The sequence below is a fragment of the Eubalaena glacialis genome, chromosome 15, assembly GCF_028564815.1.
Source record: "Eubalaena glacialis isolate mEubGla1 chromosome 15, mEubGla1.1.hap2.+ XY, whole genome shotgun sequence".
In the NCBI taxonomy this organism is placed as follows: Eukaryota; Metazoa; Chordata; class Mammalia; order Artiodactyla; family Balaenidae; genus Eubalaena; species Eubalaena glacialis.
In genome coordinates this window covers 76,637,097-76,662,854 of record NC_083730.1, presented here as the reverse complement: position 1 = coordinate 76,662,854, position 25,758 = coordinate 76,637,097, and the positions used below count along the sequence as shown (strand labels likewise).

The window sequence follows — 25,758 nt, the reverse complement described above, 5'->3', positions numbered from 1 at the left end:
AATTTCCCCAGCTCCAATGTAAACAGAGCGGGCAGGGGCCCTGATTCACTGGCCACTGGGGCCAGGGTTGGGGGTTGGGGGTGCCCACAGGGCTTGGCTAGTGGGGTTTGGGGGGGCAGCGGGCGCAAGGAGCCTGGTTTGGGCCTGCCTGCTGGCCGGCCAGCACGGAGCCAGCCCACACGGCGGGGAGGCGGCCGGCTCAGTGGCCCTGGGCCGCGTGGCCCGCGCTAGTGGAGCCATGGTTTCTAAACTGAGCCAGCTGCAGACGGAGCTCCTGGCGGCCTTGCTCGAGTCGGGCCTGAGCAAAGAGGCGCTGATCCAGGCGTTGGGTGAGCCGGGGCCCTACCTGCTGGCCGGAGACGGCCCCCCGGACAAGGGGGAGTCCTGCGGTGGCGGCGGTCGAGGGGAGCTGGCCGAGTTGCCCAATGGGCTGGGGGAGACGAGGGGCTCCGAGGACGAGACGGACGACGAGGGGGAGGACTTCACGCCGCCCATTCTCAGAGAGCTGGAGAACCTCAGCCCCGAGGAGGCAGCCCACCAGAAAGCCGTGGTGGAGACCCTGCTGCAGTAAGGACCCCTCCCCTGTCCCCAGCTCCCAAGGAGCCCGGAGGGGCCCAGCCTCGGCTCCTGACCAGCCCTTGCCAGTCCAGAGTCCCATGGGCTGTAGCCTTTAGGCTGGTTGTCGGCAAGGGGGACAGGGCCCATTAGAGCTTGGAAGCGGGGGTGGGGTGGGGTCCTAGCTTGGAGGTTGGAGCCTCCAGCCCCTGACCCGGCCCTCTGCGGGGTCCTGAGTCTCCATGAGCCAAGGCTTTCAGCCCAGTGCTTGGGAAGTGGGGCATGCCCCAGGGGAGCCCCAAGATGGGGACAAAGCAGGAGAGTCTACTATTCTAGTCCCTGGACAACGGGGGTGGGGAGGCAGGGAATTTTTAGCTACCATGCCCATTTCGACTCTCCCAATCCCAACTTCCCTGCTAGGCACCCGGATGCACCAGTGGGGAGGGGGAGCCCAGGCCGGGGTTTTGGGGGCCCCGCTTGGCCTCCGCGGAACTCAAGCATTCAGCCAGCAGAACCCAGGTCTTTCTTACCTGAGGGAAATAGAGCCTTAGGATGGGAGCTGCTCCCCTTTCCAGCACAGCCTCAGGCCATGCCCCTCACCAGTGGGTACCATTAGAAGCCTCCCCACTCTGTACCCCACCCACTGGCTGGCTCCCCATCTCCTGGCGAACTGGGTGGGTCTGAGCCCGATGCCTCCCCTCTCCTCAGCAGAGCTGACCTGGTTACTAATTACCCACGGGCTTTATTATTTCTCTTTTGTTTTATAAATTTATAAATGGCAAAAGGCTCTGATAAGGCCTGTGATCATTAACTTGGAGGGCTGGTAGCCTGGCGAGGCCTGGGCCAACCAACTTCGCACGGAGCGGGGGTGGGGGAGGTTGGAGGTGAGGGAAGGGGAACCTGGGGGCTGCAGGGACTGCCCCTCCCCTAAGGCTCTGTAACCTCCATCTTAACAGCCAGGTGGGCACGTGCTGAGGTTTCACAGGTATCATTTCGGGTAGTGTTGAGATGAACTCTGGAGGCACCTGGGGACAACTGCTTCGCAGATGAGGGAACTGAGGCTCAGAGGGGGGCGGAGCTGGACTAAGGCCACCCAGCTGGGGCTCCACACCCACTCTCTTCGGTGCCCTCAATCACCATGACCGGGGCCAGGGGCCAGCTGGGGGGTGGCTGGGGGTTCTGAGGAGGAGTCCCAAAGACCACCTCTTTTCTGTCCAAGGTCCTGATCCCAGCTTGGGGTTGGGGAGGGCTGGATCCCTGCCTCAGGGAGCTCTCAGGGCCTGCCAGGCCTTGTGAGGGCCTGGGCAGGGGGCAGGGGAGTAGCCAGGGCCCCCTGACTTGGCAGGAAGAGGAGGGCAAAGGGCCCTGCCGCGTTGCAGGGGAGGGGCAAAGAGTCTGGCATCTCCAGACCCAGGGCAAGGGCAACTCGGACAAGGGTGGGGCAGGGCCAGACCTGCTCAGGGCCCCAGATGGGACTGGGGGCTTTTGGGGGGGAGTTGGGGCAGGGAGTGCCAAAGGCCTTACCTGGCTGGGTGGGGCCTCTTGATCAGCAGCCCCTTTGGTGGGATGATGGGTGGAGGGAAAGGCTTGATCCACAGCACTCGAGCAGGAAGCAGGGGTCAAAGTGCTCCCTGGGGACCAGCAGAGACCTGGAAACTGAGGGAGAGAGGGGAGACATGGAGGAAGAGACAGGGCGTCAGGGGAGATGGAGAGAGAGGCCTGGAGAAGCAGAGTGGAGCGGAGGAGCCGGGAGGGGAGAGGGGCTGACACGCAGCTGGGAGAATGGGCTGGGGAGAGAGCGAGGCGCCCCAAGCTGCGAGGAGGCTGGAGTGCTTGCCTCCCGCCCCGATTGGGTTTTCTTTAATGCTAACAGCATGCTATTTACTTTCCATTTAAATTTGAGATGTTGCTATAAATTATCAACCAGCTCCTTGTTCCTGTGGGGTTTATAACTAACTACCTGGGTTACTTATTGTTCAGGTAACAAAAGGGATCTGAAAACGCCCCGAGGGGAAAAAGTGGGGCCTCGAGCCTCAGGGCACAGGCTGCAGAGGGGTGGGGGACCCCCATGAAGGCCTGGCCAGTGGGGGAGGTTGAGGCTGGAAAGGATGGTGAAGAGGCAGGGCTTCCCGTGGAAGCCAAGTGTGACCAAGAGTGACCTTGGGCAAGTCTCTTCTCCTCCTGCCTCTGTTTCCCTACCTGGACAATGAGTAAAATTCAAACTCCCTGCCCTGATCCCCTGATCTCTTCCTGAGGGATCTCTCTCCCTCCCTCACTTTCCTCCAGTTACACTACACTTTGCTGATTCCCACCTCAGGGCCTTTGCATGTGTTGTACCTTCTCCCCGAAACCCTCTTTCCAGATCTTCCCACGGTCAATTCCTTCTCCTCTTTTTGCTCAAATGCCACCACAGTCACTCCCTCTTCCACTACTTTCATTGACTTTCCCCTGAAACTTATCATTACTTATTATTACCTTATTTGTCTGTTTTCTATCTCCTGCTATGACAACAGAAGCTCTTCCAGAGGCTTGTTCACCACTCAGACCCCTGATATCCAGCCCAGTGCTGACACACAGCATGAATGAATGAGGGACTAGGCTTCTCTGAGCCCTGGGGATGTCTGCTGCAATGGCCAAGGGAGTAACATGTTCCCAGGGCTCCTTCCTCAGTGTCCTCCTGGGCCCTCCTGTCCCTGAGCAGCTCAGACTCAATCTTGAGGGTCTCTGGTCCTCTCCACTGGGCAGCACCAAGGCACTGAGACCCAGGAAGACAGTGGCCAAGGTGGGGCAATCTGACATCCCTAACTGAGGTCAGCCTGCCTGGGCTTGAACCCCAGCTCTGCTCAGGCAGGCAATTTCACTTTTCTGAGTCCCAGTGTTCTCTGCAAGGCAGAGTTGATCATAACGCTTACCCACAGCGTAAGCATGTGAGTGCAACAAACAGTTGCTATTATCAGTGGTCCCATTTTACAGATCAGCAAACTAAAGCTCAGAGAGGCAAAGTGACCTGCCCAAAGTAACTCTTACAAAGCAGTAAGGCCAGGACTTGGACCCAGGTCCTCCTAATCCCACACTTTGCACAGCACCCTGAGGTCGCATGCCTGTCCTTGATACATTTATCTCCCTCTTTACCCTCCTGGGTCATTCTTGCTGTTAATGTCACCATCGACCACTTCTGCGTAGTGCTCGAGGGCTCACGAAGTGCTTACAAGTGCATTAAGCTCGTTTTCTCCTCCTGACAGCCTATGAAATATTATTAGCTCCCTATTACAGTTGAGGAAACTGAGGCACACAGAAGTTAAGAAACTTCCCAGGGCCACCCGGAGAGTGAGTGGCAGAGCTGGGATTCACACTGAGGACTCGGCTCCCCTTCCGGATGAGTGGCCTTCAGGCTGGTCTCCCAGCTCTGCAGCCTTGGACCCACTGAAACCCCACGGGCCAGGGAGCAAGAGGCCCAAAGCCTCGAACCTCTGATTGACCCTAGAACTGGCAGGAGGCGGGAGGAGGGGGATGTGGGCAGACCTTCACCTTTCCTGGGCCCTCTTCCCTCTGCTGTGGGGCTGGAGGTCCCAGGACTAGGTCGCTGATGATGATGATGATGGTAACAATATTGTTCCACTTACTGAGCACTTACTGTGTGCCTGGCCCTGTCCTCAGCATTTCACTCCTATTAGAAACTCATTCAGTTCTCCCAATAGAGAACAGGGAGGCAGGTGTGAATTTGCCGCTGTGTTACAGGGGAGATGCGGGCCGTGTGCACATTGGGCGCGAGGCCACAGTGGTGGGATTTGAACCCAGGTTGGTTCGACTCTCAAACCCATTAGAGTGAAAGCAGGAGATGCCTGGAGACCTGGCCTCTTAGTTCTGCGTTGGGGAAAATGTCCTGAAAAGAGCCATGTTCTTGGAGACTGTGGGGTGAGGGGGGGGGGAGAGAAAGAGAGCAGAAAACAGAGAGACACAGAGACAGAAGGAGAGAGAGTGAGAGAAATAGAGACAGATAGAGACACATGGGGTCAGAAGGACAGAGGCAGACAGTAAATCTTTAGTTTGAGCCAGGAGAGGCCCTGTTGAAGGAAGACTGGGCTCCTTCTCTCTGGAGAAGAGACAGAGGGAGGGAGGATCTCTCAGGAGGGTGATGACTGCAGTTGGGGGAGGAGGGAGGCCATCGGGCAGCCCAGCCCCAGAGTCAGATAAACATGTTTGCCACGGAGCACAAGGCTGGACTTTGTCCTGCCCTTCCCTCCCAGCTCTGACTGGCACCCGGGGAACAGGGGAGGTGGGGAGGAGAAGCTCCTAGGAAAGCAGGGAGATAGGGCTTGGGGAGAGGTTGGGGGGTTCAGGAAAGTGAAATATTCTTGAGTCCCAGCGAAGTCACCTTGGACAAGTGTTCACCTTTCTGAGCCTCAGTCTTCTCACCTGTGAAATGGGCATACTTCCTAGGGTTATTGTAAGATTTAAACGACCAGCCCTTACCTGGCTCACCATAAATACTCAAGAAGCATGAATTCTCACAGCTATCATTTCTACACAAATGGGACTTGCTGGACCGACTGCTGATTAACTATATCTGTCCCCACCTTCCATTCCTCCCTGCCTGTATGGGAACTGCTGATTAAAAAAGGAGGAAGTCAGAGGGCCAAAGTGGATGAAAGGCTCTGTGCCCTCATGTCTTGGAAGGGCATTGTCAAGGACGCAGGTGAGGCTGGTTCTTTGAGGAAAGAGAGAAGGGCCAGGGGAGAAGGCAGTGTGGGGTGGGCTTCAGAGCACTGGGGGGCTTCTTTTCTTTTTTTTTTTTCACAATTCACTTTTAAACATTATATATGCATATGTAGTATATTATATGATACTATATTATTGATACATAATTTATGAAGTACAGAAGAGTAACAGAGAAAACCCTCCCCTCTCACCCTGTCCCCAGCATCCAATCAGTGACTCCAGTTCATTCTGTATACTTCTGGTATTTCATGTGAACAAAACAAATACGTAGAAATCTTCTTTTATCCCACTTAAAATTTTACACACATAGCACAGTAGACCTATCACACAAACTGTTCCATCTGGGCTTGTACAGAGCTTTCTCAGTGGGTTTTCATAGCTGCATTGTACAGAGGCACTGCAATTTGGTTAATCAGCATCCTTTTGCTGGACGCTTAGGTTGTTTCCAATCTTTGGCTGTGGCAAACGACATGGAGACGAATCACTTCCTACACACGCCATTTGTCACATATGCCTCAATTCTAGAAGCAAACTGCTGCATCAAGGCTGTGGGAACACAGGCTTGGGATCGCACAGACCTGGGTTTAAATCCCAGCTCTGCCTGTTTCAGCACTGTTGTATCTGACACATGGTTGTAATAGAAGCTCAGGAGAGGATGAAGGGAAGAGAGGAGGGTTGAGACAGAGCAGAAGAGGGAGAGAGAAGAATTTATATCGTACAGGCAACCTGACCTGTTCCATTCCCCACAGTGAGCAGAGAACAGGAGATTGAGCCACAGGTGGCCTCAGGTCCCCTTGAATCCCTCGAGTGAGAGAACTGAGCCCACAGAGTGGGATTCTGTGCTCAGACACGCTCATTTTTCTTACAAGGCCTTGGGATGCCAGCCCCTAACCCCTTCACCTGGGACTCTGTTGAGAAATTAGCCACCCGCCTCAGTGCTGTGGGGAGACTGGTCGCGCCACCATCTAGGGTTTAGTGCAGATTTTCAGGAGGCGTTTTGATGCTATGTCATTTTTATCTGACAGACTGACTTAGAACCAAATCCTTTCAGCTGGGGTGGGACTCTACTGGGCTGACCCTGTGACCTTGGGCAAGAGATACAAGTGACACAGTGCTCTGAGCCTCAGTGGCCCTGGATGTAAAGTGGGAGAATCATGTTTCTCTCCTTGTTTTCAGACGCAAATTTTTTTCCAGTAGATCTCTCTCATCTATCCATCCATCCACCCACCCATCCACCCATCCATCTAACATCTACCCATCAACCATCCCATTCATCCATCCATCCATCCATCCTCTCACCCACCATCCATCATCAATCCATTGACCATCCCATTACCCACCCATCCATCCATCCATACATACATCCACTCATTCATTCATGCATTCACCAAGGGCAGACTCTATGTCAGGCCTATTTTGGGTGCCGAGAACCAGACAGTTCCTGCCCTCCAGGTGTTTATAGTCTCTCACAGTGGTTAAGACACAGCCACAAATAACATTTCTAGGTAGAATGGTGGGGGGAATCTTTAAAGGAGGCACAAAGATGAGTACCCTCCCCATCTGGCTTGGGCAGCTCCCAGGGGGTCTGTTTTTGTCTACATCTGTGTCCACGTCTCTGTGTGTCCGTGTTTCGAAACCTTTATCTGTTCCTATGTCTGTGTGGGACTGGTTGGGGCCTGTGTCCACGTCTGCCATGTGCATGTGTCTGCAAGTCTCTGTCCCCATGTCCTTGTGTCCTGGCATGAGTGCCCTTACCTCCTGTCCCTGAGTCTAGGTACAGGCTCCTGGGCTCCACGCCTGCTTCCATCTACCATCCTCACCCCCCGGGGGGACAGGGCTCCCAGCACCCACCCTGGGCTGAGCAGCCTGTCCTTGCCCCCCCGCCCCCACCCCCCGACCCCAGGGAGGACCCATGGCGTGTGGCTAAGATGGTCAAGTCCTACCTGCAGCAGCACAACATCCCGCAGCGGGAGGTGGTCGACACCACCGGCCTCAACCAATCCCACCTGTCCCAGCACCTCAACAAGGGCACCCCCATGAAGACGCAGAAGCGAGCCGCCCTGTACACCTGGTACGTCCGCAAGCAGCGAGAGGTGGCCCAGCGTAAGTAATAACCGACTGCAGCCCTGTCTTCCCGGCAGGGCCCGGGACTACCTGCAGCTCGAGGGTGGGAGCTGGAAGCCTCCCACCCCATTCCTCAGACAGGCAGACTGAGAGGAAGTCAGGAGGATTCAACCAGCATGTAACAGCTGTTCTGCGCAAGGCGCTCTGGGGGAGGGGAGGAGGGTTGGTCTTGGGCATCCTCTTTGGGTGGGTGAACTGGGCCCCTGCCTTCCAAGAGCTCCCTGTGTAGAGGGGAAGCAGGAGAACAAATCATCATGATTCGGTGAGACAAGTATTATAATGTGATAACGCCAACAACAAAAGCTGGTGTTTATGGAGCACTCACCGTGCGCCAGGCCCAGGGCAGGGCACTACAGAAAGTGTTTCCAAGTGTTGAGCTGGTGGAGGAGGAGAGAATAATCTCTTCCTCAGGGAGGCAGGGGCATCAGGAAGGATCAACTAGAAGTATGATCTTTCAACTAAGTTTTAAAGTGTGAGTTGAATTTTGACCCATGAAGATGCAGGGATGGGGTTTCAGGCAGAAGGAACAGCAGGAGTAAAGGCTCAGAGGTGAGGTGTATGCTTAGGGAATCCTCCACTGCAAACCTGGGAAGAGCTAGGTGCACTATTATTCCGGGGATGGTGGGTTTCACTACCTGGGCCTCATACCCCACAAAATCCCAAGTGCACTTCCACACTTTTGAGCCTAAGTATAAAAAAAAAATGTTTTTGATGTTTCTTTTATAATTATCCAGGTTTTCAAGGTAATACACACTTAATTTAAAAAAAAAATAGAAGAAAGTAAAGATTTTACAATAAAAATTAGGTGTCCTTCTCCTAAGGCAGCCACTGGCATTCCCAGTCTCATACGTAACCTTCCAGGGGTACTGTATGTATATACTGGCTATATACATATTTCCCCTGCTCTTTGAAGGGCTGCTAGCTGTTCTGTTATTTGGAGGCGCCATTAACTGGCCTCCTACCAAAGAACCAGCTGAGAAAGTGCCTGGGTCTCTTCTCTTCTCGCTAATACTTATACTTTAAGCTTGATTTTCAAGTCTGGAATGTTGAAAATAGCGCGGAATCTACTCAGGAGATACAGTTCAAGTTTCTGCTCTACTGTGCGACCCTGGAAAAATATTTAACCTCCCTGATCCTCAGCTATCTCATCTATAAAATGGGACGGCATATGTGTCAAATGTGAACAAATGCTTAATGCTTACCTGGAGCCTTGTATTGAAGACTGTGAGATTATATCTTGGCCCAGTAGCAAAGTATGCAGGGGTTGATTAGTGATGTCTGCCTTGGACACAGGTTAGGAAAGGGGTGGTGTGTGTGCTATGTGTCTGTCATCACTGGATTAGATGATTTCTAAGTTCTAGCTGTAAGCTCCTCTGGCTCAGCATCCTAGGAATGAGAAAGAACCAGGGGCATGGTTAGGTGAACCAATTCCAGCATGGTGAACCAATGCTGGAAGGTGGGATTGGCCAGCGTCTTGCTAATGGCTCTCTGTGCCCACAGAGTTCACCCACGCAGGGCAGGGTGGGCTGATTGAAGAGCCCACGGGTGATGAGCTACCAACCAAGAAGGGTCGGAGAAACCGTTTCAAATGGGGCCCAGCATCCCAGCAGATCCTGTTCCAGGCCTACGAGAGGCAGAAGAACCCCAGCAAGGAGGAGCGGGAGGCGCTGGTGGAGGAGTGTAACAGGTAGAATGGCTGGTGGTCAGCAGGGCTGGTTTGGTCTGGGCTGGGGGAAGGCGAGGGGGTCTCTGGGTCCTGAGGGAGGCTCCCCAGGTTTTGAGAGCTCCTGCTGTTGGCCCAGGAGTTCTCAGCTCCTGTTCAGTGTCTGACACCTAGCTCCATTCCTGGCACCCACCCCCCACCGACCCAAGCAGCCCTTGAGTGGCTGCTCGTCTCACTCATCCTCACTACAACCCTACACTTACTGGGCTCACTCTATAACTGAAGAGATTAAGAGAGGCTAAGTCACTTGCTCAAGGTTGCACAGCAGACTGGGCTCGGAACCCAGGTCTGCCAGCCTCAGCAAATACTCAGGTAGAGCCCTACTTCTCAGAACCCTCCCCCCAGCCCCAAGGGAAGGTTCTTCTGTGCCTGATCCAGAGGCTCATGAGTGGCCATTTCTGCAGGGCGGAGTGCATCCAGAGGGGGGTGTCACCGTCACAGGCGCAGGGGCTGGGCTCCAACCTCGTCACAGAGGTGCGCGTCTACAACTGGTTTGCCAATCGGCGCAAGGAAGAAGCCTTTCGGCACAAGTTGGCCATGGACACGTACAGCGGGCCGCCACCAGGGCCAGGCCCAGGCCCTGCGCTGCCTGCCCACGGCTCCCCTGGCCTGCCCCCACCGGCCCTCTCCCCCGGTAAGGTCCACGGTGAGTGCCATGTGGGCAGGGGGATTGGGACGGTGGGTAGAGGGAATATGGGGGTGGGTGGGAGAGTTGGGGAGCACCACCCCAGTGGCAGCAGCCACCCAAACCTCTTAGCACTTCCTTACGGCTCCAACTCCACTCTATTTGCACTGCTCTATCCACTCCACCCCTCTCCATTCCACTGACCACTCAACTTCACCCACTGTACTCCATTCCATCCACTCCATTCACTCCACCCTCACTTGATTTCAGTTATTTCAACTCATTCCAGATCAAACCAACTCAATTCATTTCAGCTCAGTTCAATTCAACTCAATTCAGTTTAACTCATTATAATCTAATTTAGTTCATTTAAATTTGGAATAGTTTGATCCAATCCAATTCCCAATTGATTCAGTTTAACTAAATGTATTTCAAGGAAATTCAGTTAATTTTGTATCAGTTCAATTTCAATCCAATTTGACTCAATCAATCTCAATTCATTTCTGGTTTGATTCAATGATACTCAGTTTCATTCAACTAATTCCAGTTCATTCTATTCAACTCAGTTTGCTGTGGTTTAATTTCACTACCGTCAATTCAGTTTGGCTCAGTTGTCTTTTTTTTCTGGCCACACTGCACTGCACGGCATGCGGGATCTTACCCCGACCAGGGATCAAACCCCGTGCCCCCTGCAGTGGGAGCGCAGAGTCTTAACCACTGCACCGCCAGGAAAGTCCCTGGCTCAGTTGTCTTTTATTGAGCACCTACTTCACGTCAGGTATAGCCCTGGGCAGTGAGGGCCACAGAGCTAATAAAACGCGGCCCTTGTGTTCAAGGAGTTGGAAGCAACCAGCACAGGGCCTGGCAGGAAGTGGACACTCAAGCAAAGTCTGCTGGCTGCATAAAGATGGGGTGAGGGGTCTGCGCAAACCAATGCAGTTTGGAATGATGGGGGCCATGGAGGCGGGCAGGGAAGTGGGGTGCTGAGGCTGGACACTGCTCCCGCTCCAGGAGTGCGCTATGGACAGCCTGCAAGCAGTGAGGGGGCGGAAGTGCCCTCAAGCAGTGGTGGTCCCTTGGTGACAGTGTCTGCACCCCTGCATCAAGTGTCCCCCACGGGTCTGGAGCCCAGTCACAGTCTGCTGAGCACAGAAGCCAAATTGGTGAGTGTCCCGCCCCATCCCCCCCCACCCCACCCCGCCAATCTCCCCTTGGCTGGGAGATTCTGGAGCAGTCCCCAGGGAGGTAGGGTGGGACCCCACCTGACTCAGTTCGGCTTCCCCTCCAAGGTCTCGGCCACTGGGGGCCCGCTGCCCCCGGTCAGCACCCTGACGGCACTGCACAGCTTGGAGCAGACATCCCCGGGCCTCAGCCAGCAGCCCCAGAACCTCATCATGGCCTCGCTTCCCGGGGTCATGGCCATAGGGCCTGGTGAGCCTGCCTCCCTGGGCCCCACGTTCACCAACACGGGCGCCTCCACCCTGGTCATTGGTAAGCTGGTGGGGTGGACGGGGGCATCTGGGGGAGGGGCTCCCGGGTCTCCCACAGAATCCAGGAGCAGGGAGAGCCACTGGGACTCATTCCTTCATGTATTTATTGAGTGCCCACTCCGTGCTCCACCAGTGATACACAAGTGGACCAAACAGCGCCAAATCTCAGCCACCCAAGTGGGGAGGCAGACAATAAGCAGAATATGGGTTGGCCAAAAAGTTCGTTCAGGTTTTTCCTAACATCTTACAGAAAACCCCGAACGAACTTTTTGGCCAATCCAATACATACGTTATAGAGTACCTTAAAAGGTAAAACAGTTATGGGAAAACAGAGCAGAGCAAGGAGGACTGAAGTTTTCTAGGTTTAAGGTTTTCGTTTTTTTTTAAAAAGCCCAGAAAAACTTTATTCAGAACTATTATGCAGAAGCTCAATATATAAGACAGACAGGGAGCTGCTGGGAGCCGGGTACAGAGAGTTAAGCCCCAGGGCCTTTGCATTGTTGTGGAACCCCAGGGCTCCAGGGACCCTAGTTTGACACACCCCCTGCCCTTATGATGAGCTAGCAGCTCAGAGGGAGTTAACTTGCCAGGGCTGTAACTTAGTGAAAGTTCCTAGTGCAAGGCTGTTTCCTGACTACCTCGTCCCCTCCTCCAACCCACTGGCTCTAGGAGGGAGAGATGGTGCCCCTGGGGGTCAGGGCTGGGCCTGGGGAGGCCATGGAGGTGGCAGGAGGTCTGGCTGACTCCTGCCCCTCCCGCTCCAGGCCTGGCCTCCACGCAGGCACAGAGCGTGCCTGTCATCAACAGCATGGGCAGCAGCCTGACTACCCTGCAGCCCGTCCAGTTCTCGCAGCCTCTGCACCCTTCCTACCAGCAGCCGCTCATGCCCTCCGTGCAGAGCCACGTGGCCCAGAGCCCCTTCATGGCCACCATGGCCCAGCTGCAGAGCCCCCATGGTGAGCACCCCTCAGCCCCCCTGCTGGGGGAGGTGGTGGGAGAGGCTGGCTGTCGTTGAGCCCAGGGGAAGGGGGCGGCTTAGCAGATGCTGTGGTCTGTGTGTGTCTGATACAAGTGTGAGTGCTTCTGTGACGGGGGCTCTGCGGTGGCTCAGATGAGCGTCTGTGGGCTGGAATACGTTTCAGTGTGTGAATCCGTGTGGCTGCATGTGCACGCACATGGGTTTGTGTGAGTGGGTGTTTGTGTGTGCACACCCACGTGTGCCCTTGGGGCCATATGTATTTCTCAGCTTTTAGAAAGGTAATGTGGAGCATACACCATGAATGACACAACACTCCCAGCAGGGCTTGGAGCAATACTCTGTCATCAAACACCATGATTCCTGCAGCAAAAGGTAGAATTCCACGAAGTGGGTTAATAAAGACTCAGCCTCACATCAGGTTCAGGTCAGATTTTGCCACCAAATGAGCTCTAGTGCCAACCAGACAAAAACCTGTTGGCTTTCAGACCTTTCTGGAACTTGGACTCTTGGATAAGGGCTTGTGGACCTGAACATCTGTGTATTTGGTTGAGGGCACCATTTATGTGTGTATGTGGGTGGTTGTGTTTTCATCTGAGTCCATGTGAGAATACGTGATTTACATTGTTTTCTACTGGCATCTGTGTGTATATTTGTGGGGCTGGGGACTGCAGGTGAAATTCTGGGTTACACTGTGGAGAGGGGTCCTGGAGATGGAGAAATGCTGCCCCCTCCTCACCCCCTAAGAGGAGCCCTGGCCTTTCCCTCCAAGGCCGGTACTTAGTGCCCTAACAGCACCTGTGCTCCCGTTGCCCTTCACACCTGTCCTCTCGAGGTGACCGCAGGGGCTGGGTTTGGGTTCCCGGCCTCGCCCAGGCTCCTCTCCACTGAGACAGGCGGAGCAGGCCCCTGCGGTTGGGGAGAGCGTCCAACCCCTCTATCTGGAGCTCCCAGTTTGGGAAATCAGCCCTGAGTCCCCAGCCACTGCCCCACTGGGCTGCTCACCAGGCCCACGCCCCATTTCCCCGGAGCCCCCCGCCTTGAGGCCCTCCTGGGAGGGGTTCAGCCCAGCCCAGGTGCGAAGTCTGTGTCCTCTCTCCTCCCTCCCTCCCGGCCAGCCCTCTACAGCCACAAGCCCGAGGTGGCCCAGTACACCCACACGGGCCTGCTTCCGCAGACCATGCTCATCACCGACACCACCAACCTGAGCGCCCTGGCCAGCCTCACACCCACCAAGCAGGTAAGGCCCAGGCCTGCCCCAGCCCCTCCCTGGGTCCTGCCCCAGCGCACACCCTGGCGGCTCAAGAGCTGCCCTTCTGCCAGGTCTTCACCTCAGACGCTGAGGCCTCCAGTGAGTCCGGGCTTCACACACCAGCGTCCCAGGCCGCCACCATCCACATCCCCAGCCAGGACCCTGCTGGCATCCAGCACCTGCAGCCCACTCATCGGCTCAGCGCCAGCCCCACCGGTGAGTGGCCTTTCCCTGCTGCCCCCCTGCCGTCCCCATAGCTGGGGAGGAAGGCGTGGGCAGCAGACGGGGGGCAGGGAGGGGGTAAATGCGAGGGGGCACCTGTGCTCCCCTGAAGTGAGCCGAGGGGGGTGTGAAACCACAGGAAATGGGCCTGTCTCACAGGAACATCTATTAACTCAGTTGAGGAAAAAGATAACCGGAAGAGGTGGTAGGGGGTAATCAGGAGGCGAGAACTGGGCTTGCTGGGGACCAGAAGTGACTCATGGATGTGTTGCTTTAGCTCAGGGTTTAGCATTTTTTTGAATTCGTTGCCAACAGCTAAAAATTAAGAGCTTTCATAGACTTCTGGCTCCTCTTCGAAAGTCGGAAGGACTCGTGTTGCCCCGTGGCAACCACAGAGTGTGGGCTCTCCAGCCCACCACGTCCCACCCAACCCACACATTTCCATTCCCTGAAGACCTGAGTCTGCAGCCCACAACGTCAGGGTGAAGAGCAGGCACTCTGGAGTCAGGCTGCTGGGCTCTGAGACCCAGGGCGGCTGCTTGCTAAGTGTGAGCCTCAGCATCCTCCATCCAGCGCTGGTGGCTGCAGGGACAGTCACTGAGGGCTCCGTGGTCCAGGCTCTGTGCTCTACCCATGAGGTGTGTGTCGGCATCCCCGTTTTACAGACGAGAAAGCACTCAAGGAGGAGAGGGACTTGGCGGTGCTTCCAACAGCCACTAGGTAGTGGGGCCAGGACCTGAACCCAGGTCCAAACTCAAAGCCCATTCATGCTCTTAACCATCTGAATCAGTCAGGGTTCTCCTGAGACGCAGAACCAATAGGAATACATACACACGCACATATATGTAAGGAATTGGCTGATACGGCTGTGAGGGCTGGTGAGTCTGAGAGCTGCAGGGTAGGAAGTGACGCTGCAGTCTCCTCCGGGAAACCACAGCCTTTGCTCTTGAGGCCTTCAACCGATTGGATGAGGGCCACCCACATTATCAAGGGAACTCTCCCTTACTTAATGTCAACTGCCGTAGGTGTTAACCACATCTACAAAATACCTGCACAGCCACGCCTGCATTAGGGTTTGGCTCAATGACTGGGTACTAAAAGGCAGCCGAGCTGACGCATAAAACTAACCACGACACCGGCTCACCAGCGCTTCTGTGATGTTCCCACTAAAATGTGCTGGGAAGACCACTGCCTCGTGGCCCTGGAGCCTAGCTGGGGGTTAATAAGGCCCGAGGGCAGAGGTGTGACTCTGGGGTCCGGTCACCTGCTGAGATTTAGGAGGTGGCGAGGTGCCACTTTCCCATCCCGAGTACCCCTTAGGGATGGTGGGTGGGGAGGGGTCGGGACGGGCGTGGCAGGAAGCCAGCCGCCTCCTCTGCCTCTGCAGTGTCCTCCAGCAGCCTGGTGTTGTACCAGAGCTCCGACTCCACCAACGGCCATGGCCATCTGCTGCCGTCCAACCACAGCGTCATTGAGACCTTCATCTCCACGCAGATGGCCTCTTCCTCCCAGTAACCATGGACACGGCCTCCCAGGGGATGGGCCCTGGAGCCTACACAGACTGCTGGAGGGGTGACCAAGACATCTGAGCCTGCAAAACTTTCACTGCCCCCAGGCTGCTGCTCTTCCCTGGAAAACTGTGCCTCAGTCCCCACCCTGTTCCCTTCAGAAAAGGGGGGGGGGGTTCTGAGGCGCCCCAACCCGAGGAGGGCTGCTTCAGTGCACAAGAGGGAACCATGCAGAGCTGGGAAGCAGAGCCTGTTCCTGGTGGGACTCGGGAGGGACTGTCCCTGCTGCTCAGGGTAAATCTTGTCACTTGGAACAGAAGGGGGCAGCCTTGGACTCTGGTACCCCCAGGCCGGGCCTGTGGAGAGGCCACACTTCTCAGGACACCAGCCTGTGTAGCTGGGAGAGAGGTCATAGGTCAACGTGGCCCCATTCTGTCACCTGTGCCCCAATCAGGCCACTCCACCCAGCCCCCCTTCCTGCTTTTAACCCGCACACCCATTTGGACCCACCTGTCCCCCATCACATAAGCATCGCCTGAGTGGCTCCTCTGTGCCAGGGCCTGGGGCAAGCAGGCCTCTCCAGCTTCCCTCGTCCTGAGCCATCCCTCTCCCCGGCCGCCATGATCTCCCATTTTCTTGGACATCTGTGCCCCTGCGCATCACACCTTCTGATGCCAGCCTGGCATCTTGCCTCTACTGGAAAGCCCCCACACCCGCAGGCCTAGGTGTTGTCCCTGCTCCTATGGGAGACTCGTGACTCTGTGCCTGGTGCCAAGTCAAGGTTGTGGGGCAGCAGACCCTTCCCTGCTTTGGGGGAGAAGCTGCTGAGCTCAGAAGGCGGTAAGGCTGGGGCAGCTGGCAGAGCTGAGGGGCCCAGAGTGAGAAGAGAGGCGAGACCAGAGGAGAGGTTGCCGCCTGGAAGCTTGGAGCCCAGCTGGCTGAGGGAAGGCGATCACAGCCCACCACCCCGGGGAGGCTGAGGTCCTGAGGGACAAGGGAGCCGTGCCAACCCAGGGCTCATCTCCCTGGGGCTGCTGCAGATAACCCAGCCCTAGTGGACTGCCTCCATCCTGGATTGAGGAAGGAGCCAGGGGAGAACTGGCATCCCCTGCAGCTTGCAGCCGGCTAAGGGCGAGCCTGTACATTTATTTAACTTTTAGTAAAGTAAATGAGGAACATGTTGAAACGTCTTGCTTGTCCACACATCGCCCAGATGGGATTGGGCAGGCAGAGGGGGGTGGAAGGGGACCAGGAGCCCAAGGAGGGATGGGGCCGGCACACACGCTCTCACATCCCACCTCTGTCTTCCTTGCTTTGCCGAATCTCCAAGGCCAGGCAACGAAGCCAGCACTTCACCTTCACCTTGAACTTCTGCTCCTTCTTGCAGGATACATGGGTCCATGAATCCCCCAGGCGACGAGTGCTGTGACACTTCCTGAAGTCTTGACGCTGGGGTAGGGGAACACTTCTGGGGGTGTAGGCAGGACCCCTCCTGTGTGACGCTTACTTACAGTGGCTCATCAGGATTCAGCACGGACACGAGGGTAGCACCCAAATCCCTCTGTTACATTCTGGGTCCCTCGACAATTTATTTTCAATTATCTGGTTGGCTCAGAGACATGATCATGCATGGCGTATTCACAATGTGAAGAAAGAAAATTCTGGAAAACCAGGTGGAGGCAGGGATCTCTCTCCTTCTTTTCCAGACAATGTTGTATCAGGTCTGTGTGGCTTGGAGGGAGACGCACAAAACTCCTCCTGGGGCTTGGCATCTCGGAGACCCCCTCCCTCGTTTTCTTCAGGTTGTCTCCCACACGAGGCTGAGGAGGTGGAAGCTCTACCACTTGGCCATCAGCCTTCAATAACTGGGAGGCTCCTCCTTCTTCCTGAGACCACAGAATGTTCTGGTACCACGGGTCTGCCCCAACCCCAGTGGGAGCACAGAAGGGCAGGCCTTGCTCACCCCACAACCGCTTCTTTGCCCTGACCCTTGGGCCAGCCCCAGTCATAGGCGAAGTCTAGACTTGCTAGCCAAGTCCTTGCACTTGGAGAGGGAGGCGGGGCTTGGACATGCCTTGTCCCCCACAGGTGCCCGAGCTGGGCCCCGTGCTCACAGGCGGGGCTCAGTTTGCAGGCACGGCTGCTGCGCTCTTTGCTGGTGGGGATGGGGAGGCCTCACTGGCCCTCTTTGCCTTTTTCTTCCTTTTCTTCTTTTTGGTCCCAAACGGCGCCTGGTCTCCGTTGAGCCCGGTGGACTCCCTTCCTTGCTCCCCAGATGCGGCCTTGCTTGCAGTGGTGGCCGCGGGGGCAAGGTCGGTGCTGTCCTCCTTGGCTTTCTTTTTCCACTTCCTTTTCTTCTTCTTTGCTTTTTTCTCCACGTTGCCAGGGCCGTGGATGGCGGACTCCTGGACGATGTCAGAGGCTGACACAGCCGCCTCCCGGCAGCGCTGCAACTCCTCGTCGCCGTCCTCGCTGCTGCAACGGGAGTGCAGGCCGGGTCAGCTGGAGTCGGGACGGGGCCCCAAAGCCGCCTCTCACTGCCTCAGTCCAAGCCACCAGAGAGAGGCCACAGACAGAGGGTGGCGGTTGGAGAACTCAGGCTTGGCAGTGAGGCAGAGCTGGGTTCCAATACTGGCTTCTCTGCTTCCCGGCTGTGTGACCTCATATTGTGACTTAACCTCTCTGACCCTCAGTGTCCTCATCTATAAAATGGGGATCTTAACAGAGCCCAGGCCTCACAGGGATGTCCCAGGAGTGCAGTGTCCGGCACAAGATGGGTGCTCGAAAAGCAGTAAACATCCAAAGCCAATGCCCAGTGGAAGCTCTACCCCCTCCCACTGAGGTACTATTTTTTCAGCTACTGCAGGGCTCCTTCTGGGCCTGGACCTGACTGGAGTTGGCCTGGCTATTTGCGGGGCAGGGGGGACTGGCCAAGACAGAACACAGGCAACAACGAGGGAACTTGAGGAGTGGGTGTCCCATCTTACCTGGAGCTGGAAGGCAACCGTTTCCGGCGGGGCTGGGGAGCAGCTTCCTTCTCAGGGCCTCCAGGGATGGACGTGAAGAAAAGGCGGAAGCCTGCAACCCACAGGGGCGGAGTCAGCACCGCCAGGGGCACCCCAGGGGCCGAGGCTGCCCTGTCTCTGCCCTCAAGGAGCTCCCAGTCCAGCGGGCATCGCTCCTAACTACAAAACGGTGCCTCGTAGGATGAGAGGCACACTTGCTACCTGCTGCAGCGAGAGGATGGGGTGCTTGAGGGGATGCCGGCTGCCGAATCAAGTCAGCAAGCCCTCAGAGGCTTCAGGGAGCCAGCAGCTGAGCCTCCCGCCTAAGGCAGCCCTCAGAGTGGCTCATGAGTTGGGCAGGGAACAGAGACTCACGTGGGAGAGGCTGCAGGGTGCAGTGGCTAGGCGCTCCTGCTTAGGGTCACCTCGGGCCAGTGTCTGCATTCCCCAGAGCCCCAGTCCCCTCATGACTCCCCCCTGTGAACAGGATCACCATAATACATGCCTCGCACAGGGGCTGCAGGGTTGAAAGAAGATAAAATGCCAAAAATGTATTTCCCAGCTCCAGACTCACGGGAGGTGCTTAATAAAGGAAAGTATAACTGCTCACCATCATCCTCCAGGACGCCTCTCGGTACCTCAGCCTTTCTTGGCTCCTTCACTACTTCTGAGATGGTAATGGAGCTAAGGGAAGAGAGGGTGCATTTAAGATGAGATTCTGGGTAACGAAAATTCTTTTTAATTAAAACTTGCTTTTCTCCCTTTAAGTGGAGGGGGTAGGGTAATGCGATACTAAGTGCAAAGGCGGAGAGCACCCCGGCCTGATGGGGACGCAAATGTCCATAGTGCCAGCTCAAACTGCGGTGCCTCACTGGTTTAAACCCTACTTTATTCCAGAAAGTGCTGAAGAAGTTTTGAAGATACAGTACAACAAAATGAGTGCAATTTCAAATAAGGCAAAGAGAAAACAAGAGCAGGAAGGACAGAAAGAGCCAGAAGTGTGGCCAGGAAGCCCTACACACTTGCTAGACAGAGGGTACACATTTCGTTCTGAACTTCCTGGCAGCAAGCATGAAAAGGGAAATATGACCAGTCTAGCAAAAAACAGTTCAGAGGTCAGCTCCTAGAGCAGGGCAGACCTGTTTTTTTTGTTGTTTTTTTTTAATTTTTAAAAACTTGAGCTCATTGTAGATTGACATACAGTACCAAGAAATAATACGGGGAGATCCACGGACTCCCCCCCACCCCGTTTCTCCCTCTGGTGACACTGCGTGTAACTAGGGTCCATTATCACAACTGGGAAACTGACTTTGCTACAACCCACCGACCTTTTTCAGACTTCAGACCTGGGTTTTGAATCCTGATTTTGTCACTTATTAACAAGGGACTTCATCTCTCTGAGCCTGTGTTACCCGTCTCTACACTGCGAGTGATAAGAGTCCCCGCCTCCGAGGGCTGTCACAAGAATTAAATGAGACAGTGGGTACCAAGCCCTGAGCACAGAGCGTGGCTGCAAGCCAGTGCTCAGTAAACAGCAGCTACGACGATGCTGAAGACGATTACTGTTGTCAAGATAAGCAATGAGCTTCACAGGACCCCCTTTCTCTAGAAGCACAGAGAGAGCGGGGAGAACTGACGAGACCAGGAAGCAGGTCTTGGGGGAATGCTGGTGGGGCAGTCACCTCGCACCGCAGAGACCGACGCTCTCAGCAACATCCTCGCAGCGAACACAGCAATGCACTGGGTGCTTCTCCTAACTGCCTTCTGTAGGTGCCAGAGGCCTCCCCGAAGTCCTGTGCGGGACGCGGTCTGGGGTCTGGGGAGAGGGAGCGGAGACGCGGTCTGGCCCAACTGGGCGCCGCCCCTGACCCGGGTAGTATCTAACCCAGTGGTTCAACGTCGGTCTGCACGGGACACCAGGCAATGTCTGGAGACACAGTTGGTTGTCACGGCTGGTGGAGAGACGCTACTAGGATCTCATGGGTAGAGGCCAAGGATGCAGCGAACCATCCTACGTGCACGGTATAGCCCCGCACAACCACGGACGATCCAGTCCAAAATGTCCATAGTGCCAAGATGAGAAACCCTGATCTAACACAAGGGACCAACTGGAGTATCATTTCTTTGGAGAGAAATATGGGAACGCTGCAGGGAATATCCTGACCGCGTGTAACCCGCATCCTGCTGGATGTCCACCTAGGGAAGCATCCATTGTGGATCATTGCAACGCCAGGTAGGCCCTGGTCACCCTGAAGCCGAACCGTCATGGAGAAAAACCGCTCCCATGGGGTGAGATGCTAATTGACCTTCCTAAACATGTTTAACACATTCCCAGGTTGGGGGACTGGCACTAACGCCATGGGGGTGCAGGCTGCTGAGGCCTGGCCCAACATTCTGTCTGGGAGGAGCAGCTGGTGTGCACTTTGGGAAGGCTTATTTGTCCTTTTTCAGTGACTACTTCAAATTGCAGGACTATGGCCTGAACACCCTCAATCTCCTTTTCAAAACCTGCTAGGCTGGGGACTTCACTGGTGGCACAGTGGATAAGACGCCGCATTCCCAATGCAGGGGGCCCAGGTTCGATCCCTGGTCAGGGAACTAGATCCCACATGCATGCTGCAACTAAGAGTTTGCATGTCACAACTAAGGAGCCCTGGAGTGGCAACTAAGACCCGGTGCCACCAAATAAATAAATAAATATTAAAAAACAACAACAACAAAAACCCTGCTAGGGCTCTGTCAAGTGGGGATGGATGTAGACCAGCCTATCCCGGAACACGTCCCATGACACACTATCAGTCATCCACGGAACAGAGGCATTGTGGCCAAATGAATTTGCAAGATGCTGGACTAAACAAAGTTACACAGGTCTCTTTACTGCAGGACTTCTCAGGACCTTGAATACACTATTAGGAATCTAAATCTCCCAGGCACGGGGGTATGCAGAGTGTAGCGTTTCTCCACCTCTTTGCTGTTGGACCCCTTTTGTCAAAAGCCACACTCTGGACTCGCATTTCTGGGCACCTATTTTGGGAATGCTGACCTGGATCTTTACAGATTGTATTCTCACAGTGCCTGGCATACAGAAAGCACCCAAGAAGTAGGAATACAGTCGGTCCCTTGCCCTCTTGCAGTGGGAATGAGCTCGGGTTCCCCTCTTCCTCTCGTGGTAGCAGGATTCCACAGTGGTTAAGAGCAGGGCCTTTGGAGTCAAAGCCACTCTGCTCCTCCCTCCCTGTGACTTCAAGCAAATGCTTTCTCTCACAGAGGGGAGGCTGTTGCCACATCTAGAGAAGGACAACGACAGGACCTCCGTGGTAGGGTGATTATGAAAAGCGATGATGTGACAGATGCCACGTGCTTGCCGCGATGTCGACTTACACACGCTGAGCTTCCAGGCCATGGGAGCCCTTACTCTTCGTATTAATGAATAAGGGCAGGTTACCTGTCCAGCAGGGCTCCCAGCATCTTAGCTACATGGGCTCGGAATTCAGGGGTGGTCTGCAGCTCGTTGCCGTCTTGTTCGTGCTCATCCACCTTGTGCCTACAACACACACGAAAAGGACCTCACTTCCTGCCAGCTCAGAAGCTGCCCCCATGAGGGCGGGGAAGACATGTGTCTGGTTCGCACTGACATCCCAGGGTCTAATAGCCTCTGGCACACAGCAGGGGAGCAATATCAATGAATGAATGCGTGAAACGTGAACCCAAAGTGCACAGTACCTGAGGCTCGGTTGGGTGGTTGGCAACTGAGTATTTGCAGCACCTGTGAAAATAACGAACACCAAAGCATTTATAGAGGAAATGACTATAGCATCAGTTGTGTGTCGAGCACTATTTTATGTGATTTACATGTATGACTCATTGAATCTTTCCAATGACTCCATGGGGTGGGGGGTGGGGGTTACCATTATCCCCATTTTGCAGAAGAGGAAACTGAGGCAAGGAGATGTAAAACAGCTTAGCCAGGGTCAAACAGCTAATAAGCGACAGAGTTGGGATGAGGACACAGGCCATCTGGCTCCAAAGGTCCCCCCTTAACCGCTATGCTGAACAAGCAAGTGTAATTTGATTCCAGCATTTATTGAGTGCCTACTATGTGCTTGGCTGTGTGCTAAGTGCTGTGGAAGAGAGAGAAGAAGGGGGCTCAGTTATGTTGATCACTGGACTGGGAGTCTGGCTGGGGTCTCAGCCTCCACTCATTAGAGGTGCCTTTCCAGCAAGTTCATTTATTTAAGAACTATTTTCCTGACCACTGTGTAGGCCCTGGAGATACCATGGTGAAGGGATACCAGCCCTCGTGAAGTTCACATCATGTAACCTCTCGCTCAATAAATATTTTTGGATCAAGTACAGGCCAGAGTTGACTCTAGGTGCTGGGGATGCAGGGGATGAAAGGAAAAAAGACAGGATAAATAAAGAGGCAATTGTAGAAAAAAGGAAAGCATTATATATGAAGGGAATCACACAAAGTATGATGATGGTGGAGAGAAGGCGTGTAACCCAGCTTTCCCGAAGAGATGGTGTCTCAGCTGTAGTATTAAAGGATGAGTGGGAGTCAGACAAGAGGGGGAAGGTAGTCCATGAAGAGAGACCGATCACATAATTGCTGCTATTTATTGGGCCTTTAATATGCGCCAAGCACTGCAGATACATCATCTCAGTTCCTTCTCAACCTTACGGGGTAGGTACTACCATTACCCCCACTTTACAGATGAGGAAATTTAAGTACAGTGACATTTAAGTACCTTGCCCAAATTTCTTACTGCCAGTAAGTGATGGGGATGGAAAGGCATTTCTGCCTATAGAAAATGAAGAGAAAACTGCAGAGTTATGGTGCCCACAGATGAGAGGGCACAGTATGGTCTGGAGCCTACCTACGGGAAGTGCGCAGTATGGCAGGAAGGCAAAAAATGGATTACCAAAGGGCTTGTAAGTCCTTTTCAACAAAAGCAGGGGTTCTTTGCCATGGCCTGCTCTGGCAGTCTGGTAAAGCCTAGATTCCTTCTCAGAATGTTTTAGATGCAAAAAATGTAACACATAGGATTACAAAGAAAACCAATGATACTGAAATTCAGTTATCATTAATAGTGAAAAGCCAAATTTGGGATATTATTAATATATGTGCTTCTTCATTAATGTATTAAATAAGATCTACTGATGGCTTTAAAAATTACTGTAATTTTAAAGCAGGGATGAGTGGAAATGATTTTTTTTCAACATTTTATTGTGAATAAAATATTTTTGATATATCTGCAAAGACTGTAATGGGATTTGAAAATCTGCGACTTTTGTTAAGACAAAGTTAACAGGTATTGCCAAAACTACTGTGGCTTGTTGTTCACATGCATGATGGAAAGAGATGCTAAATTTCAAACAGAGATTAATGAAAGTAAAGATGAAATATTTTTCCCATTCAGATTCACGGACCCTCTGGATTCTGTCCGGGATTAGGGACCCTTAAGTTAAGGGGTTTTGGATTTATTCCCAGGGCACTAGGGAGTCACGGTCAGAGAGACGTGTAGGACACAGCTCGCTGGCAGCCCCAGGGAGTGAGAAAGTGTTGGAGGCGGGGAAAGCCTGGATGCGAAAATCCAGTAAGGGTCGCAGTCACCTCGGAGAGGTGGTGGGCTGCCCAGGGTGCGACAGTTAGGATGGACCCAGGGAAGCAAAGTCAAGAGACATTCAGGTGCCTTGGTTTCTCTGACGGGGATAATGGAACAACCCTCCCTGCTGAACTTGTCCGCGCTTTGACTCTGAACCCCACCCAGACCCTGGAGCCTCCTCGGGGAAAGACGTCGAATTCCAGGGACTCCCTCCCCACCATCCATCCTCTCAGGCCGCAGGGGAAGATCCTGCGCCCTTCGGCCAGACTCCCCGAACATAGTCCCCTACCGACTCTTGGCTTCTCCGGGCCCCTTGGGCGCTGCTCCAAGCCCCAGGCCGGAATCGCCGCCTCGCGGCACCGCTCCAGCTCCTCCGCATCGCTGCTGCTGCTGCTGCTGCTCTCCAGATCGCTCATGGCGCCACTGGGCGCCGCCACCTTGAAGCACCGCAAAGGATTGTGGGGAGCGCCTCCAGGAGCGACCCTCTTCCAAGATCCCACAAGGGAGCGGAGCAGCACAGGGCATTGTGGGGATTGTAGTTCTCAGACTCAGGCCGCCATTGGTCCTAAACTGTTAATGGGGGTTTCCTTAAACGTGAGAGCTGGAAGGGCCTAAGAAATCAACTTATCTATCCTTGAGGAGGAAAATGAGACCTATAGAGAGGAAAGAATTGCTTAAGGTCACACAAGGGGTTAATGAGCCAGGATTGGTTCCCAGGTTTTGGTAAATCCGTCTGGGCACCAGAAGCACCTTAGGGAACTTTTTAAAATGCAGATTGTTGAGTCTCACTAAAAACTAGGCGAATCAGAATCTCCGAGAGTGGGACTCAGGAATCTGTATTTCCTCCAACATCCTAGGGCCTTGCTGCTACTCAGTGTATAATCCGTGAACCTGCAGCACCGGCAAACTCCAGAGCTTGTTAGAAAATGCAGAATCTTGGCTTCAGCCCAGACCTCCTGAATCAGAACCTGCATTTAAACAGGATCTCCAAGTGATTTGTGTGCACATTAAAGTTTGAGAGGCACTATCCTAGGTGATTCTGTTGCACAATATGGTTTGGGAAACATTCTGCAGTTTTCTAGCTCAGGACTTCACTCAACCTGCACATCGGAAACATTTGGGAAACTTTAAAATACTGACTCCTAAGATCCCCCCAAGACCGACACATTAGAATCTCCACAGTTAAGATACTCCAATATAAAATATGAACAAAATCACTTCTGTCTTTGGAATGCTTTTCTTTGTGTTTTATCTTTGAAGCTGAGTGTGTCAAAATTTTTAAAAGATAAACTCTCTGGCCTCAGCTTTCCTATTACGAAAGAGAGGAAGGTAACTTATTCATCATTCTATTAAACAAGAATTGGTCCACTACCTACAATGTGGGCTACACTGGGCTTTATAAAGGATACAAAGGGTGTGGGATGGACTCACCTGTCTGCTCCATGGAAAGGAGGCACTCTTTCCGCCCCTGAAGGCAAAAAGAGGTGGGAAACAGGCTGCTATTGATAAATTGCCCAGAGACTATTGAGAACCAATTATAAAGTACATTTTCCCCCCCTACGGTGAGTAGTCCTTTAGAAAGTGGGGCAAAGGGGAGGGGGGGAAAAGCAAACTTTTTAATGGGTTGATTGGAGTAAACCTGATCACATGATGTCCTTTGATGCTAAAGATGCTATTACTTTCCTTACATCCTTGGACCATTAGGTACTGTTTGTGTGTGTATTGCAGGAGTTGAGGGAATTTTTTTGTTTGTTTGTTTTTATATTGGAGTATAGTTGATTTATAATGTTGTGTTAGTTTCAGGTGTACAGCAAAGTGAATCAGTTATACATATACATATATCCACTCTTTTTTTTTTCGTTTTAGATTATTTTCCCATATAGGCCATTACAGAGTATTGAGTAGAATTCCCTGTGCTATACAGCAGGTTCTTATTAGTCATCTATTTTATAT

At 53.8% G+C, this 25,758-nt stretch overlaps 2 protein-coding genes across 4 annotated transcripts; one reads left to right on the top strand and one right to left on the bottom strand.

Moving 5' to 3' along the window:
• Window positions 1-115: 115 nt before the first annotated feature.
• HNF1A (HNF1 homeobox A) lies at window positions 116-16,372 on the top strand. Of its 2 annotated transcripts, none has more exons than XM_061170233.1 (10): window positions 116-567; window positions 7,178-7,377; window positions 8,899-9,085; window positions 9,526-9,755; window positions 10,758-10,909; window positions 11,036-11,237; window positions 12,001-12,192; window positions 13,331-13,452; window positions 13,536-13,680; window positions 15,074-16,372. In XM_061170233.1, exons 1-10 carry the CDS (start codon window positions 239-241, stop codon window positions 15,199-15,201), a joined length of 1,887 nt encoding a protein of 628 aa, XP_061026216.1. In that variant the 5' UTR covers window positions 116-238; the 3' UTR covers window positions 15,202-16,372. The 2 variants fall into 2 exon arrangements, with proteins under 2 accessions (XP_061026216.1, XP_061026215.1); XM_061170232.1 differs by having other exon boundaries at window positions 9,526-9,767.
• On the bottom strand, window positions 16,321-24,248 carry C15H12orf43 (chromosome 15 C12orf43 homolog). Of its 2 annotated transcripts, none has more exons than XM_061170234.1 (6): window positions 24,095-24,248; window positions 21,923-21,965; window positions 21,645-21,743; window positions 18,810-18,883; window positions 18,182-18,272; window positions 16,321-17,669 (listed from the first exon to the last, which is right to left on the bottom strand). In XM_061170234.1, the coding sequence occupies exons 1-6, from the start codon at window positions 24,219-24,221 to the stop codon at window positions 17,318-17,320; spliced, it is 786 nt and encodes a 261-aa protein (XP_061026217.1). In that variant the 5' UTR covers window positions 24,222-24,248; the 3' UTR covers window positions 16,321-17,317. The 2 variants fall into 2 exon arrangements, with proteins under 2 accessions (XP_061026217.1, XP_061026218.1); XM_061170235.1 differs by having other exon boundaries at window positions 16,321-17,666.
• Window positions 24,249-25,758: the final 1,510 nt, after the last annotated feature.